The sequence below is a fragment of the Helobdella robusta genome, assembly GCF_000326865.2.
Source record: "Helobdella robusta unplaced genomic scaffold HELROscaffold_11, whole genome shotgun sequence".
In the NCBI taxonomy this organism is placed as follows: domain Eukaryota; kingdom Metazoa; phylum Annelida; class Clitellata; order Rhynchobdellida; family Glossiphoniidae; genus Helobdella; species Helobdella robusta.
The window spans coordinates 3,648,786-3,666,172 of NW_008703617.1; the positions used below are offsets into that span (position 1 = coordinate 3,648,786).

General features: G+C 30.7%; 4 protein-coding genes across 4 annotated transcripts; 2 read left to right on the plus strand and 2 right to left on the minus strand.

Annotated features, from left to right (window-relative positions):
- Nucleotides 1-4,895: 4,895 nt before the first annotated feature.
- On the minus strand, nt 4,896-10,766 carry HELRODRAFT_185294 (hypothetical protein). Its single transcript, XM_009012967.1, has 11 exons — nt 10,622-10,766; nt 10,376-10,441; nt 10,063-10,172; nt 9,831-9,897; nt 9,571-9,660; nt 9,226-9,294; nt 8,797-8,891; nt 8,543-8,630; nt 7,477-8,384; nt 6,877-7,440; nt 4,896-6,836 (listed from the first exon to the last, which is right to left on the minus strand). The coding sequence occupies exons 1-9, from the start codon at nt 10,652-10,654 to the stop codon at nt 8,322-8,324; spliced, it is 681 nt and encodes a 226-aa protein (XP_009011215.1). The 5' UTR covers nt 10,655-10,766; the 3' UTR covers nt 4,896-6,836; nt 6,877-7,440; nt 7,477-8,321.
- A 365-nt stretch (nt 10,767-11,131) lies between these two features.
- Nucleotides 11,132-11,639, plus strand: HELRODRAFT_167461 (hypothetical protein; the record flags this gene model as incomplete). Its single annotated transcript, XM_009012968.1, has 2 exons — nt 11,132-11,387; nt 11,509-11,639. 2 exons carry the CDS (start codon nt 11,132-11,134, stop codon nt 11,637-11,639), a joined length of 387 nt encoding a protein of 128 aa, XP_009011216.1.
- A 452-nt stretch (nt 11,640-12,091) lies between these two features.
- HELRODRAFT_167462 (hypothetical protein) lies at nt 12,092-12,870 on the minus strand (the record flags this gene model as incomplete). Its single annotated transcript, XM_009012969.1, has 2 exons — nt 12,092-12,257; nt 12,578-12,870. The coding sequence occupies 2 exons, from the start codon at nt 12,868-12,870 to the stop codon at nt 12,092-12,094; spliced, it is 459 nt and encodes a 152-aa protein (XP_009011217.1).
- Nucleotides 12,871-14,006: 1,136 nt separating this feature from the next.
- On the plus strand, nt 14,007-15,869 carry HELRODRAFT_167463 (hypothetical protein; the record flags this gene model as incomplete). Its single annotated transcript, XM_009012970.1, has 6 exons — nt 14,007-14,167; nt 14,470-14,604; nt 14,824-14,931; nt 15,060-15,278; nt 15,589-15,736; nt 15,807-15,869. The coding sequence occupies 6 exons, from the start codon at nt 14,007-14,009 to the stop codon at nt 15,867-15,869; spliced, it is 834 nt and encodes a 277-aa protein (XP_009011218.1).
- Nucleotides 15,870-17,387: the final 1,518 nt, after the last annotated feature.

A 17,387-nucleotide genomic window follows, 5' to 3' on the forward strand; every position in this document is an offset into this window, starting at 1 on the left:
CGCGAATAACGCACAAACTCTGCCACTTTTACCAGCATTATTAACTATCGATTTATTAAATTTTAACGTAAAAAAGTCAGTTCGTTTATTTTCTCTTTTAGGCGTACAAAACAGCAAAAATAGTAAGAGTAAAAAATTATTATTATTGTTGTTATTGTTATTATTATTTTCAAACGTAATGATGACCAATCCCGGTAGAATCTTGCACGAACAGCGCGTCGAACATCTACAGGGCTCGCATCTTGAGTTGGTCCAATGAATTGGACTATGTTGTTGACGGCAGTCATCATCTTCGTCGTCGTCAACATCACCATCCACAACAAAAACAACATAACTATCTACAACAACAACATAACCAACTACAACGAGAACATCAGCAGCAGCATCACCAACAGTACTTTCAAAGTTACCAGCAAATTCAGCCGCAAAATTTTCAACCTCAACATTACCAACAACGGTATCATGAAAATGATCAAATTTTTCAACACTCTCAATATAACCCACAACAGAAACAGCAGCAGCAGCAACATTATAATCACCAACTGCAACGACAACAACATTATCACCAGCCGCAGCAACTACCACAACCGCATTATTACCAGCTTCAATTACAACAACAACCTCACAACAACAATCCCGCATACAGCTCATACCAACATCACCAGAGACATCACAGACATCAAACGCCGCCACCAACCGCCACACATGCTACAAACAGTTACGAAGACGACAACATCAATCAAGAATATAATGATAGCATGCAGAATAAAAGCAACAACAACAGCAGCAGCAACAACTTTACTGGCGCTGAACATAAATCAAACAGTTCAGACAAAGCACCTAGTAAAAGCAAGCAGCAAAGGGTTCCACCATTGTTGCTGGCGACTGCATTTTCTATAAATAAAACGTCACTAATAAATTCACCGATAATAACATCAACATTACACTCATTAAAAACATCAACTGGACTGGTTAAAACATCAAAAACTACCGCAACCGACACAACATCCACTACATATTCTATAGCTAATCATACAACTGAATGTGACAACACAACTTCAGGTGTCATAAAACCTATGAATAGTCACCCAAGTTCTCTAGCACCTTCATTTGACATTATCAGTTTTGTCATTCTCGACAAAAATGTAGTATACAAGGAATGTAATAACACAATGTACAACATTAGCGTCTGTAACGATGTACCTAACATCTCCAGGGCTGGAAAACTAAAATCGTTCACACTTCGCTCAAAACTGTTTACCGTTGAAAACTTGGAAAATCAATCATCTAGGACGAATGATTCGTCACTCAAGTTGGGTTTCAATGAAGAAAATGATCTTGTAGAGAAAACATTGAATGGTAGCAGCAGCAATATCGCAGGAAAGCCAAGAAATATTACCAGTAAACAATTAAAATATAGAAACGAAGATGTCAATTATCTCATTAAGAGGCATAGAAAACGTTTGATGAGAAATATTTCTTGCCCCGTGCTATTTTCATATTATTTTCAAACTACTCTTTTCAAATTTATATTTTTATATCTCATTTTAACTTATGCTGGATTTTGAAATTTCATTTATTAATAATATTATGTTATGACGAAGACCTCAATTGAAAAAATTGGGCTTTGTCGATGTACAGTAAAAGCGAAACAAATGATATTTTTATTATAATGCTGTCGATTTATTGAGAAAATTTTTCAATAAAATAATCCATAAACGGCTGTTGTTGCGCATCTTCAATTGCTTTTAGTAACTTGTGAAGAAAATAATATAGTTAATAATGATAATGTGTTTAATGTTATTATTTGTTACAATTGAGAAAAATTAAAAAACATATATTTTTAAACTAAAATACATTTGATAAAAATGTTAAAGCCACTAGATGAAAAATCTTTGGTCTGGATTTTGTAGAATGAATTTAAACTTTCTATGCATATGTTCCGATCCGATGGATTGTATACGTGCCTGGGCAACTTGAGAGTCCATTTATATTAATTTTTCAAAAAAATTAAAATTATTTCGCCGTGGACGACATTCAAAATTTCAGGTTCATGTTCTCTGGGGCCGGCTTGGCGGGGTGCAGTCATGGATACTTTCTTGCTGACGTTAGTGCGACAGTAAGTTGAAAATCATTTTTGATAATATTTTTTGATTGGTGATAATTGAGGTTTTTTGAACTTAAGATGTTTGGATAATTCCTGTAAAAATTAGCGTCAAAATATCGTTTTAATGTTTTATTAATTTGATTGCATTTGAACAACATTGCAGTGGCGAGACAGCTGAAAACCAACTTAAAATTATCCAAGGTTAACTTGTTTTCAATTTTTTAATTTTTTACATGTCTGGTCTGCTTCTTAGTAAATTTTTGCAGCTAAAAAATTCCTTTTGCATAAAAATTTCAGAGTTGTTCTGGGTTTTATGTTAATTATTTTTAATAGTTTTGCTTATTTATCATTTTTATCTTAAGTGCAGTATTTTATTGAAAGTTTTTATAAACGCTTAAAAAACTTTTTTAGGCCAAACTGACACAAAACTAACCCAGATTGGAAAAGAGCAGGTCGTGTTGTTAGGCAAGTTTTTGAAGAATGAAAAGTTCACCCATGTATACACCAGTGACTTGAATAGAGCTTATCATGTAATTACTAATTTTTCTGTTAATTAAAAGTTAAAATGTTTTAATTTTGTGTATTAGGTAACGTATATAATATATATTTTATGTTGTAGGATTATCATTTTTAACTTTTTGTGATTTAATGGTTCTTTGAAAATATTGTTTTACTTCTTTTTTAAATTGAAATTTTGATAATTTTTATATGTAATTTAATTTTTTTTAATTTTTATTCTAAAAATACAACATTAACCCAATGTGATCCTGTTAATGTTAATTAATTAATATCAACCTGATGAAGACTTGTGAAATAATTGTGAAATTGAATGAAGCGAATGAGAATCATATTTCTACAGATCCAAGACTTAGAGAAAGAGTAAATTAATTTTTTTTTAAATTTTTTTACATTGTTCCACTGATTATTTTAAATTATGATAGCATTAATAATATGCTTATACACAATTTTAAAGAAGTGGAATGAAATTTTTGTTATCTATTTTTAAAATATACCACAAGAAATTAGGAGTGCTGGAAGGTCAGTTCCACTCAGATTGCCAAAGATTAATTAGAAACAAACGACGACCATTTTCAGAATATGGCATGGAGTCCAAACGTCAGGTTGTCCATTGGTTCATTAGAGTAATTATATGTCATTTGATTGGTTGTTTGATGTTAAGTACTGTTTGATTGGTTAATGAGATGAAGTATTTGTTATTTGATTGGTTGTTTGTAGTAAGGTGTTGTTTGATTGGTTGTTTGGTTTGGTTGGCCAATGATTTGGTTGGTTGATTAATTTAAAATAATTTAGTGTTAAGAATGATCCATTCATTGACTGGTTTACTGAACTATCCAGCTAGGTTCAAACCACCTAACTAATTAGTAAAATTGTTAATGTTCTAATGTTAGAAAGTTGAAAGTTTTATTAATTGATTAACAATCCAATGTCATTATGAAGGTCAGAGAAAGAGCAAAATCTTTTTTCAAGGACATCTGTAAGATTGTTTCTTCCAGGAAGAAGATAAACATAACAAAATCAACAACACCTTTGACCGCAATCAGTGGGGCTGCTACTAAACTGCAGAACACTGACAACTCTTTGAATAACTTCAACAACAGCAGCAACATCAATATCACATCAACTAACAACAACAACCAAAAACAAACTTTCATTAACGACTTTTGCAACATTATAAACAAAGATGACGTGAGCGACATCAACATTAGAAGCATCAACTGCAGTTGCAACAAGTTAAAAGACAACAGCACCAACACAAACTTACATAAGCAGCATATCTCAAATTTTACAGAAACATCTAATTTTGCGAAATCTTTTTTTTTATCTAACACTAACTTGAATGATAACAATGTTAAAAATTATAACAATGATAGTGATAACAATAATAATCTTAATGACATGGACATTGGCATCAATAGTGGAAATTTGAAAATGTCAACAACAACAACAAAACTAGTTGAGTTAAAGGAGCATTGCATAGAAGACAACAACAACAATGTTCCTATTAGTAATAGTGGACAGCCAACAACTTGTGATATATCTGCAACGATATTCAGCAACAATTGTATCAATGATGATGGTGTTAATAACAAATTAGGCTTAGGAAAGGTATCGTCTCCATCATTTTGTTCCAGAGTAGATTGTGCAATCGATAATGGCAGGCATTCGTTACATTCATTTTTAACTACTATAACATCTATGTCTGCAAAGACGACAAAGTTATCGACAATGTCAACAACAACCACAACAACAGTGTCATCAACAACGAAAACATCAGCAACAACATCGTTAGAAACTGTCAAACTTATAAAATGCAATCCTGTAGAACTAGACAATAATGATGATGATGATGATGTTAGTATGAATAACAATGTTAATGATAAGAACAACAATTACACTCTTGATGAAAATATTAGCAGTGATAATGCAAATAGTAATAACAATAATGAACATAGTGACACAGTAGAAGATTGTGTTGCCAACATATTAATAGTTAGCCATGGTGGATTTCTCATGGAGCTCATTACATATTTCTTCAAGGTATGTGCATATGTTTGTTTGTGTGTGTGTGTTTTTCTGTCTGTCTATTTTTTGGTTCAGATATATATATATATATATATATATATATATATATATATATATATATATATATATATATGTATATATACACAATGATACATCAATTTTATTAGTAATATATATGTTTATCTTAATACCAGAATATATGTTTATGTTAGTACACATATTCATGTTGATGCTTCTGATACAGTTGAGCACTTGTTACTACCAATAAAAATACATATGTTTATAAAAAATATTGCTATAATAGTGTACTGATACTACTACTAACATATAGATTTGTATATATACTAACAAGGTGTGTATATTGTAACTTATTGATATTCAGCTATTTTGGCAAAAATACTCAGCTAGTAATGTTATCTCTTTTAATACTATTCTTTTAACAAAATAGTGTAATACTCAAAATAGTGTAATACTGTTTGTTGTTTACTACTATTACTGCTTTTTCCTAAATGGATAATGTTCATATTGAATAGGAATTGGATTTTCAAATAGTCTGTCTGCAATGCACCGTTATGTGTGTAGTATTTTTTATCCATTATCAATGTGAAAGTTGGTGCATATAGATAGACTGTTGTTGTTGTTGTTAATGCTGCTTAGTACTTTTAATGTTAGTGTGTTTGTTATTACCTGCATTGCATTTCATTAACAATTTTCTATTTCAAAGGAATTGAAATGTGAAAATCTTGATGCTTCAGCCTTTGAAATGCAATCATCAACGACATCAACAACTGCAGCGAAACTGACGTCAACAACTGACATGACTGTTTTGAATAAAAGTGGCATTAGCACTACTACGGTATCCATGAATACCAACACAAACCCATCAACGGCAGCAACAAATCCATTGCGGGCTAGTACTTGTACATCTGAAAACATCAGATCCTACTCTTCTACCGCATGTACTACTGCATTCAATACTGCCACTGCAGCTGCTACTACTGCTGCAGGTGGCTTTGGCACTGATGATGATCAGAAATCCAGTGTGCAGACAGCAGTCTCCAGCAGTGTTAATGATCTATGCAGTGACGCTGCTGTTTATGATGTAAGTGAATATGATAAGAGTACCACGATGACACAAGATCAAAACTGCTTTGTTGCTGATATTATAAATGATCATCCTGCCAGTAATAATCAAGCTGGTTCAGTTAATATCGAGGATAAAGATAATAGGATTGGCTGTAGCGGCAGAGGCAATCGCAATGATGAGTTGAGATCAGAGTGTGGCAGTGTTGGGACACTTTCAACACCTAATCATCCGGCATGTCCTGACGTTGGCGGTGACGCTGATGCTCCCTACCTACCTGAGAGAGACAGTAGTGATAAAAGAAATTATAACGATACTGATGATGATGAAATTAATAAGAAGAAGAAAAACTTATCGGCTGAGTCATCATTGGAGTCAGAAGAGACCTCTTGTAGAAGAAGCATCATGTCAAATGCTGGAATTTCTAAATTTCTTGTAACTATAAACAGAAAATCCGGCAAAGCACTGAAGATACGATGCCTCTTTTTAAACAATGTCGATCACCTACAAAATGAGGCCATTATGGCCGATAAAAACAGCAATGGGGATGATGGTGGCACGGTAGGTGTGGTTTCAGACGGTGATGGCAATGGAATTCATACATCTGCAGCAGGTTTCAATCCCAAATTAAATAAAAAAGTGGTCGTTAGAGATGGGGTATGCTACTACGACGACGATGACGGAATGGGTTGTCATAGTAACGATGACGAAAGCGGCCGTAGTAATGATGACGATGTTGATGGGGGAAGAAAGAATGATGATGACGCACATGATGTCTTCGGTAGATGAAGTGACGGTTGTCGTTGGTTGTTGTTCGTGTGTTGGAGCTGGTGCGGGCGCTTCAGAATAAAGAAGTGAATGATATGCTGTCACAAACTGTTAATTGTTGTTATTTTCATTAGGCATTATTATAATTTATTATTCATCATTGTTATATATTTATTATTACCATTGTTAATTATATTTTTACTATAATATGTACAATAATTTGCACTGGTCTTTGCAGTTATTTTTTACCTGATCTATATATTTTAAATGCATGCTAGCATATATAATATATATATATATATCATGTTGCTCTTAATGTATGTATGCATATATATATATATATATATATATATATATATATATATATATATATATATATATAACATATATATCCGTATGTATATGGCAATAAAATTTGTTTTTGTATCGGCATTAATTCATTTCTTAAATCTTTTTACCTAAATTTTTAATGGCCATTGTGTTATTAACAGCTATTAAAATGTTCCGAGAAAAATTTTTAAATGGTGACGTACACTTCACTTCGTCATAAATTTTCGTGTGCTTTCCTTTACGAATTTTAAATAATTTAATAAATAAAAAAAGTTTTAAATTCATTTCTCAAATGATTTAATAATTTTTATCAAAAGTTTTGTACTATAATAAGCAGATTATGATGCATGGTTTAAGTTTCTTCCATTTCTTTCATAATTAGTGCTTTTTAAATAGCATTAATTAAACGTCGTTTTATTTGGTTAATTATCTTTTTTAACACTCTAACTTAAGTTTACTTTTTTAAACTGCTGCCGTTTTTTTAATTATTTTATCATCAATCATTTTATTAAATACGGAAAATTTGTTGGCACTAGAAGCTACGTGCATCATTTATACCTTCATACAAACTTCATAGAAGATAAATATATAAATTACTTGATTACATGTGCCATGTGTGTATATGTATGTGTGTTTGTTTGCCTGTGTGTGTGTGTGTTTGCAAGCAGACATTCTTGATTTTTTTAATTATCATTCATTCTGAATACTTTTTTTCTAAGTCAAATAAAATAATTTTCTTTGTAATACTTTGCATTTTTATGTTTCTGTGAAATATATAAATAGATGCACACGAATCCTACACAATTGATAAGGTACTACAGAAATTAAAAATGCATTTACCAAAATGACTAATCCAATGTAAATGCAAACTATACATCGCAACCTTTAAAATGTGATACATTTTATTTATATATATATATATTATATATATACATACATACGCATACAATACATGTATATTCATACATGGTAAAAATCGGAATGACGAAAGGTATAAATTTTTTGAATAAATACCATTCTTATTGAATCTATCAATAATAGTAATAATAAACTTTTTATTCACTTGTTTTAATATTTATCAAAAAACCTATAGCCCGAAACTATAGTTAAGTTTATGTTCGTTTACTGAATATGCAGTTTTAATTCGTTGAGTAAAAACAATTAACATATAAAAAATGTATAAATAAAAATTTCACAACAAACAAATGAAATAGACTAGAATCGGATGATAGTGAATATTAAAGTATGTACAACGAGCATGTTTGGTTGGTTGGTTGGTTGGTTGGTTACAGCAACAAGAACATCCATACACAGTTGAGAAACAAAATGTCCTCCTCCTACATCGCAATCATATGAGACATTAAAACATATGTTTAGCCATTTATCAACTTCTTTCCACTTTACATCAATCAATCACGAAATGAGACTCATTAAAACACGTCAGCCAATAATCACCAACTCGTTTCATTTAATCAATCGATGAGACAATCAATCACGGAATTTCCTGTTCGGGTTTTTCCCAAATAAGATTTCTCTCAGCTCCGGTGCAATCTGTTGATAATTATGTAATTCGTCAATATGGCGGTAAAAAAATAATTTTGAAATGTTAATTATTTAACAGTGTTTTAATTATCCAAAACTTAATGTACAAAACGATATCAACAAAACCCAAATTATAGAAACCAGTAAAGACAGAAAAATGAACATACAGTATGGCTGATGCTCTGCAGACGACTATCCAACGTATTCTCCACTTTGATCTTCAGGTTGCCTGACAATGCCTCAACGCCACCGGTTCTGTTCCGATCAAACAACACGTGATCATTATTAACATCAATTAATAAATTTTGGAAAGGTTCGATGTAGAACCGTGTGAAAATTTTATAACAGCTTCACATAACAAAATGGTTGAAACAAAAACATGCAAAGTGAACATATGAAAACAAAAAGAGGAGAAACATACGAATCACTGGGCAGATATTGTTCCTTATCAGCAGTCACCTTCACCTTCTTTCCAGTCGACTTCATGTAGTAGTCCACACATTTTGGGATCAACTCCTAAGTTATAAGTATCAACAATATTTCTTGCAACAACAATAACATCTGTAGTACTTGTAATATTTATAGAATTTGTACTATTCATGCAAATGATGACATCACCTATAATATAACAATATCAGTACAATGAATTAATTTTATCATTAACGATTCTGCAGTGAGTGAGAAGCAATATTATTATTGAAATTTTCATTAAAACGTGAAAGATATGACTAAGATAATATTTCAAGTGGAATTATTTATAGAGTCATATATGAGTGGTGATAATTTTAATGGCATGATAGCAGCATTAATGATAATTAATAATAATAGTTAAGTAACATTTTAATTATACTTCAATAATGTGTGCATCCTGCTTCTTACATCTAACAACAACTTCAGCTTCCAACAATTTGAAGAGACACTGACGTAAAAACGTACAAGATTCAGTTTAGTATAACATAATTTCAAGTAGTATTATGCAGTGAGTCAGTAATTTAAGAGCTATAATGATTACTAAAAACTTAAATTTTAATAGCTAACAAAAATTAAATTATCATTAAATTAAAGAAGACTGAACGTTTATCATTTGTAGAACTGATAAACAGGAGAATTAACAACAGAATGAACAGCTGATGAACAACAGCTGATGAACAATAGCTGATGAACAACAGTTGATGAACAACAGTTGATGAACAACCTGTGTGAGGAGACCCTCCATGAGAATCTTGTACCTGCTCGGATCTTGAGTCAACTTCACCAGCATCTGCCTGGTACCTTCTGTCACTTTCTAATCAATGGTCAGTCAGTTAGTGGATAAGTGGGATGAAAAATAAAATAGACTTGTTAAACAAATAAATGTTTTATACACTAAAGTTTACTGTAAATGCCAACCGAAAAATAATAAATTTTATGACTAATTAAATAAAACTTAATTTAATTTGAAAAAATCTGTTCAACTCTCAAATGATCCTCTCTGGCTTTCAGTATTTTCAGACGAGCAGCATTTGACAAGTTGGAAATTTGGCTAAAAATAATAATTTGAACATTACCAATATATTATAATAAAAATAAAAAATATATAAATAATAAAATACAGGAATAAATTGAACCAATTATGAAATATTTTTGAAATATTTTTAAATAAAGAATTGATCAAGAAAAAAAACACAAATAAATGTTAAATGCAGACATCTTTCTCTGCAGTTCAATTTGTTTCTGTCTTCTTTCATACTGCTCCATAATTTTAACTCTATGCATTTGGACTAATCTACCTTTCTCAATCTCAAACTCCTCTTCTGCCTGTTGACATGAAATGAAATAAATTAATTATAAGATAGTTTGAATAAATAAAATTAATTAATTATTTGAAAATTATTTATTTAGTTAGTTGAATTTAACAAAATAAATTTATAAAGCTACAAAAATTCAATACAATAATTAATTATATTTATTATAATAAATAAATAAAAAGCAAAAAATATATTGAAATGACTTGTGTGAACCTTGGCATCAATTTCTTCAGCTTTTTCATTAGCCTCCTGATCTATGAATGCTATCATGTGCTTGATCTGCCATTTAATTTATTGTTTGATTGAAATACTAAACAAAATTTTTAACTTGAATAAATTTAATGATTTATTCAAGTAGTTGTGAAACTTAATAACCAATTCTATTCTGTTCTACTCTTTCTTTGTGGTGTCATAAAAAAATAATTTGATAAATTTTAAAAATCAATAAAAGAATTTAACCTGCTTTTGGACGTCTGCATCGCTCAACGCCATTTTGTAAACTTTTAATTTCTAAATTTCAAATTAAAATAAACTTTGTGGGAGCGTTGAAACTAAAAACAAGGTTTAAAAAACTTAGATGTTTTTGAGTCTTGGAATTTTTAATCAGTCGAACAAAGATTATAAATATGTGGTAAAAACTGAAAACAGTTTCTCGAGTTTCTCGACCCGAGTATGTAATTTTGTGCGCACTTTTTCACGATTTCCATTGCAGGGAAACATTTTTGCATTTGTTAAATTTTATTTCAGTTTCATTAACTTATATATCAATCATTCCTCTGTTTTCGCTTGCAGGATTTCTCGTCTGCTCTGAAAATCCTAACTGGAGCATAGCATACGTTGGAGTTAAGAAACGTGATACTTGATAGAAAAACGTGATTAGCAATATTAACGTTTCTGATGGCTAAAATAAAAAAAGTGAGCTTGGACTTTGAAAACATACGAAAAAAGAGAGCACCTTGCTACAGAGAGATGGACAAATATGAAAACCAGAACAACAATTTGGAGGATGTCAAAAAGGTGGACGTGTACAGCCTAGCATCAGAGCAAACACAACTGCTGAAATGTATCAGAAAACATTTATTGTTTCCACAAAAGTACTCCTGCAAGCGAAATCTGCTAAAGACTGACACCAGAACTAAAACTAGTGACAGAAAGATGAGCGGCAAACTCAACATTCCTGATAACAAAATGGTGGATTATTACAAGCAGATGAAATCTAAGAACAGTTGGAACAATTATAAACAAATGCAAACCACGTTCGTTAAGAAGGTAATTTTATTAGAATCTTTCATTTTGACATGTGACAACACATAATGATTTTAGTTTTTTCATTTATTGTAAAGCAGGGAGCAAGCAAAAAAGAGCTCATCAGCCAATCATTGAGTTTGCTGAAGAAAACATTTCAGGATTTGAATGTAATAAATATGAAAAAGAAACAACTGAAAATGACCTCAGAAAGCAGTACCTTTATCGATAATATATTTTGAATCAATTTATCAAACTATTTTTAACAGTAACATTTTATTATGTAAATGAAGTACATATTCAGTGGAACATTTGTAAGTGGATTTAGTAACAACCTAATACAATTTTATCAAATAAAATGTCCTTCAAAACTAAATATATATCCATCAGTAAAAAAAAATAATTATTATCTAAACTTGAGGAATGACTACAAGAGGAACATGTCTCTATCTCATCAAACAAAAATTAAGCATGATCACATCAAACATTAATGTAGTAAATAAATTTGTCTTAAAGCATAAAATTAAAGTTACAAATCACATAAAGAATTCTTAGAAATTAAATTAATTAAAAATCTGTAAAAATTTGTCAATAAATAACATTTGTTTTGACAGAACATAAGACAACAGGTTTCATAAATATATAATTTGTTGTGTGTACTTGGAGGTATGAGCTGAAAACAATTCAATTGACAACTCTGCTGAGTACTTTATCAGTAATCTCACTATGGTTTAAATCACTGTGTTCATTGGCCTGAATCTCATGGGTGATGCCCACCAATTTTTTCTTGAGAGCATCCTTGCTTGATGCATACAACATCTTTGATTTGGTTGGAGCATTTTCAGGGCACCTGTATTATATAAGTATATTTAATTTATTTTTGTATATATATATATATATATATATATATATATATATATATATATATATATACTATTTCAGTATTTTATATGTCCATATGATATTAAAAAATTAGGTAAGTTCACTTTACATTTACATTAGAGATTAGATTTGTCAATAATTAACAACATTAAGATTTAAGAATCATCAATCAATGAAAAATGTGAAAGATAATGAATTTCAAGAAAAATGTATTAGTTTTTCAATTAATTTTAAATTTTAAAACGATTTTAAAAATTATAAAAAAATTAAAATGTGTTGTACACCCACCAAACAATGAAAATCAGTTGGTCCCTGGAGCCTGCATTGTTGGTCTCAAAATGGAAATCATAAATTGCGTAGCGGCAGTCGTCAGAAGGCAACTGGTGAACAAACTCCTCGTAAGCTTTCTTACCTTCTGCTGGAGATTTGTCAGCTTTGCCGGATTCTACAGTTTTTTCAATTTCAATGGCCGTCCTGTCAGTCGATAGTTTCATTTGAATAAAACGATACTTATGGCCAATTTTGATGTTGTTGAATTCGTTAACAACATCATCTTTAACTGATACGCCCGAAGAAGCCATTTTAATTTAAAAAAACAAAAAATTAAATGCGGAACAAATTTAATTTAACGTAGCACCAAGCAAAATATAGTACAACAAGCTGTTGGTTGGTAGAGGAAGACAAGCGCATATATTTATAAGATAGTATATAAATCACACCGGTATACTTATGTAGTTTATATATAAATATATATATATACATTGTTAGTATATATATGGTATCTAAACCTAAATGTATTAGATACTTGTATAGTTATATAAGCATCTAAATAAGTATCCCTGTTGTATGTACGTTTGTGTCAATGTATGGTAAGGACATTTATGCTGCTAACGTCGTTTAGTAGACTTCTAGGCCGCGCCTACATCCGATGATGAATAAGAGTGGTGTATTTTTAGAAGCGGTGATGTGCGCACACTAAAAGTTTATTTATATTCAGGTATGAAGTATGAACAAAAATGCCTATTAAACAGAAGTTTCAGTGCTGCGAGACACTAAAAACACTGTTCATTGGTTTATTACAATGCAACCAAAGTCTAAACGGCGGAATAATCACATGAATCTCGCTTTCCATATAAGGATGTACAGTACATTTGTTATAGATATCAATGATTAAGCTTATATCCAGCAGAAGTGTGTCAGCGTATTTAACTTCATATATTTTAAGGTTATGTTTATAACATAATGGTAATAGTTATTATTATATAACATAATGGTAATAACAATTAATGTGATATTAAAATCCACATAGGACTGGCAAGGCTATGTGTCATTAACCACAAAAATTTGCATCAAAGATTTAGCAACTAGCAAGCCATCTGTTTATAACATAATGGTAATAGTTATTATTATATAACATAATGGTAATAACAATTAATGTGATATTAAAATTCACATAGGACTGGCAAGGCTATGTGTCATTAACCACAAAAATTTGCATCAAAGATTTAGCAACTAGCAAGCCATCTGACACTGCCTTACTATTTTGTCTGCTATTCTAGTGCCGCGCTTGTTACTTTCCTATTCAGATTCAAGGTTCACTTTTCTTCAATGTCATTTCTTTTTTTATTAATGTAAATTTTAATTTTATCGATAAAGGCATTGATTTGCGTTATGCTTATTTCCATCATGAGTTTAAAAATTTTATTTTCAGTGAAAAATGTCGTCCTTGGAGAGTGTCATTGAACTGAACGATGGCGTTAAAATACCTAATTTTGGATTGGGTCTCTATTTGCTTGAATCTGGTTCAGCTGCTGAACTTTCCTTACTCTACGCTTTGAAGATAGGTTACAAATTGCTGGACACTGCCCAATTCTACCAGTATGATCGTTTTGTATTTTCAATTTTTTAAATTCAATGATTTATTAATTAAATTATTAAAATTTAACTTATTTATTACTTTTAAGTTTTAACTAAGTCTTTCTTAATTAAAATAACATTTTTGTTTTAATGGAAACAAACATAAGTTGTTTTTCACTTTAATTTATTGCTGAATAATTTATGTTGACCAGCTGATTCTGAGTGTGTTCTAAAATGTTCATGTCTAAATATAATTTTTTAAACTTTAATTAAATAAATTGTTTATAACATATTTTTATAAGCCTTTTGAACATACAATACAGAAATGAAGCTGATGTTGGCAGAGCAATTAAAAAATCAGGAGTTGACAGGAAATCAATTTGTGTTGTCAGCAAGGTGTGGGATACCAACCATGGCTATGAGGCAACTGTAAAATCTGTCAAAAACAGTTTATCCTTGTTAGAAATATTAATTTTCAACAATTTTTCTAAGGTTTCCATTTTTAAAAGTTATAAGTTTACCATTTTTAACTAATATTTCAGTTGTTGATGCTTTATATTTTACATAAATAGATGTTGTTAAAATTAATTTTTGTAAAACATTCAATAGTTAAATTTCAATCATTTTTGCAAAGTTTAAATTTTAAAAGACCTGGCTTAATTTTTTTATGATTTTAGATTCCAGCTGGATTATGTTGATATCTTTTTGATACATTCCCCTGTTTCAGGCAGCAATGTTGAAACCTATAAGGCACTCTTAGATTTGAAGAAAGAAGGATTGATCAAGTATTAACATTACGTTTTTGAATTAATATAATTAATGGGGTATAAAATACTGTCATTAATTTCATCAATGGATTATAATTCTATTATAAATTTATTTTTTTTAATATTTTCTGAACTAACATTCAAAGGTCAGTTGGAGTTTCAAATTTTGGGATCCAGCATTTGAAAGGCTTGGAAGAGGCGGGTTTGCCCACCCCATCCATCAATCAAATTGAGCTCCACCCATTTTGCAAGCGGGAAAAATTGGTAAATTATTGCAGAGAGAAAGGTATTTGTGTGATGGGTTATTGTCCAATTGCCAGAGGAAAGTGCTTCAATGATCCAGACCTCATCAACATTGCGAAAGAGTGGGTGCCATCTGCCATTGTAACAAATCACACATACACAATATTTCACCACTGATAACTTTCTTTAATTTAACTTTGCAACACACGCGTCACCACTTTACACTTGTTAGCTGTCATTTATAGACAAAATTATGCAAAGATTTTTTTCATTCCTGTTTTGAATTGAAATGCGGTTAGCAATGGCGATGACTGAATAGCTTTTTGGCTAGGCTACTTAATCAATCTTCAATTCATTATTTTGTTAACATTGAATCATGTATTTATCTGGTCATGCAATAAACATTGAGCTGCTGCTACAATTCGTTTACAGGCATAACAAATCAGTTGCTCAAGTGATGATTAGATGGAGTCTGGACAAGGGTTTTGTCACCATACCGAAATCGTCCAATACAAAACGAATTCAAGAAAATATGGAAGTCTTTGATTTCAAACTCACTGAAGAAAATCACCGGATATTGGTTGTTAAATTATTTTAATATAAATGTAGTTTCAAGTTTAACTGTTTTTAATTCGATTAAATCAATATAGGCGGGCAAACCTGACAACTCCGTGGTCAGTCGGGATCCTACAACCCTCCCATGGGAAGGGTAAAAGTTACGAGTATTATGGAATCAATACCGCATGTTATTCTTATTGAGTCGTCTTAATTTTGTAATGCGAGTTTGCTGTAAAAGTCAAACTTCAATTTAACTCAATTAATCAGTTCTAAATAGTTTGAAAAAAATGCGATGATATGTTGGTTGGCGTTTATTTTTTGCATCTATATTGAATACCTCATTACATTCATCCTGTTACTGAGTTTTAAAATGTAATCAGAACGTGAATTATTATTGAACGGACTCGATGGCTGCGCACGATGGCGTCAATCGAAATTATCTTCAAAAATGATTGTATCAATCTGACTTTTTAATAATGTAACTTGTTTAAGGTAGAATAAACGTGTTATTCAGTTTTTGCAAATTATGTAAGTTTACTTTCATTGTATTGCGTAATAAAGAAATATTTTCAAAGCGGCCACCCATAAAAGTAATTCATCCAAAACACAAAAAATTTTTTCGAAATACGAGTACACCCACACACACACACACACACACATGTAAAATGATGCGAACATTTCGAGTCAGTTTATTCGTGATACTTCAATTCGTCTGAACACCAGGGATCTGGAAATATTAAGCGACAACTTTCTTAGACAATTAAGGATTAATTAATTAATTGATTAATTAATTAATATATGATTTACATTTAAATCTAAGATTTATTTGATGTAAAGTATATCAATTTTTGAAATAAATACACGAGCAGTATGATAACTTTCTTATGTGAGTTTGTCTTTTCCTCTCCTTTCAACCTCATAGTGAACACTTTCAAATCCTTTTTTTTATAAAAAAATTATTTTTAATTATAACAAAAAAAATGATCGATAATCAACTCAATTTTCCACATTATGCTAAATTTCAATTATTTGATTCATTGATGTCTGAGTATGATGTCTGAGTAAGGTAAGTAAAGTGACGATGAGTTTGGTATGAAGTTTAAATTACAAAAAAAATTTTTGCATTAATAATTTATTTAATTTTCTAGTTTCGGCTTTTCTTAATAATCCATCCACAAGCCAAAATATTAGAGTTGTAAACCTCGTTGATATCCTAGTCAGGTTTTTTTATAATTCCAAAATGAAATTTAATTCTTTTTGATTGATTGATTGCCGTTTCAGATGATTTAAGTTTTGCACAAGGTTGCCCAATTTAGTGGTGTTATTTAAAGGTTTTGGAACGGCATTTCTCGAACATGTTTCATATCAATGTACGTTAATCAGACTGTCTATTGGAGTCATCCGACTGCCCGATTGTTAACTATTCAAAATTTTGAAAACGTCACAACGCATGTATTGTACAGGCACGCAGTACGGTTACTAACACTTTCGTACAAATCTTTCAGGAGTTCTTTATATTTCTTCAGATATCTTTCGTCATAATTTTTAACATTATTATAGTGTGAATATTCTTCGGTGATGTTGTCATCATCATCGTCGTCTTCGTCATCATCGATACTGTTTTTCTTTTTTACATGCCTGTGACGGATGCCTGAGCCCTTACGCTGTTGAAT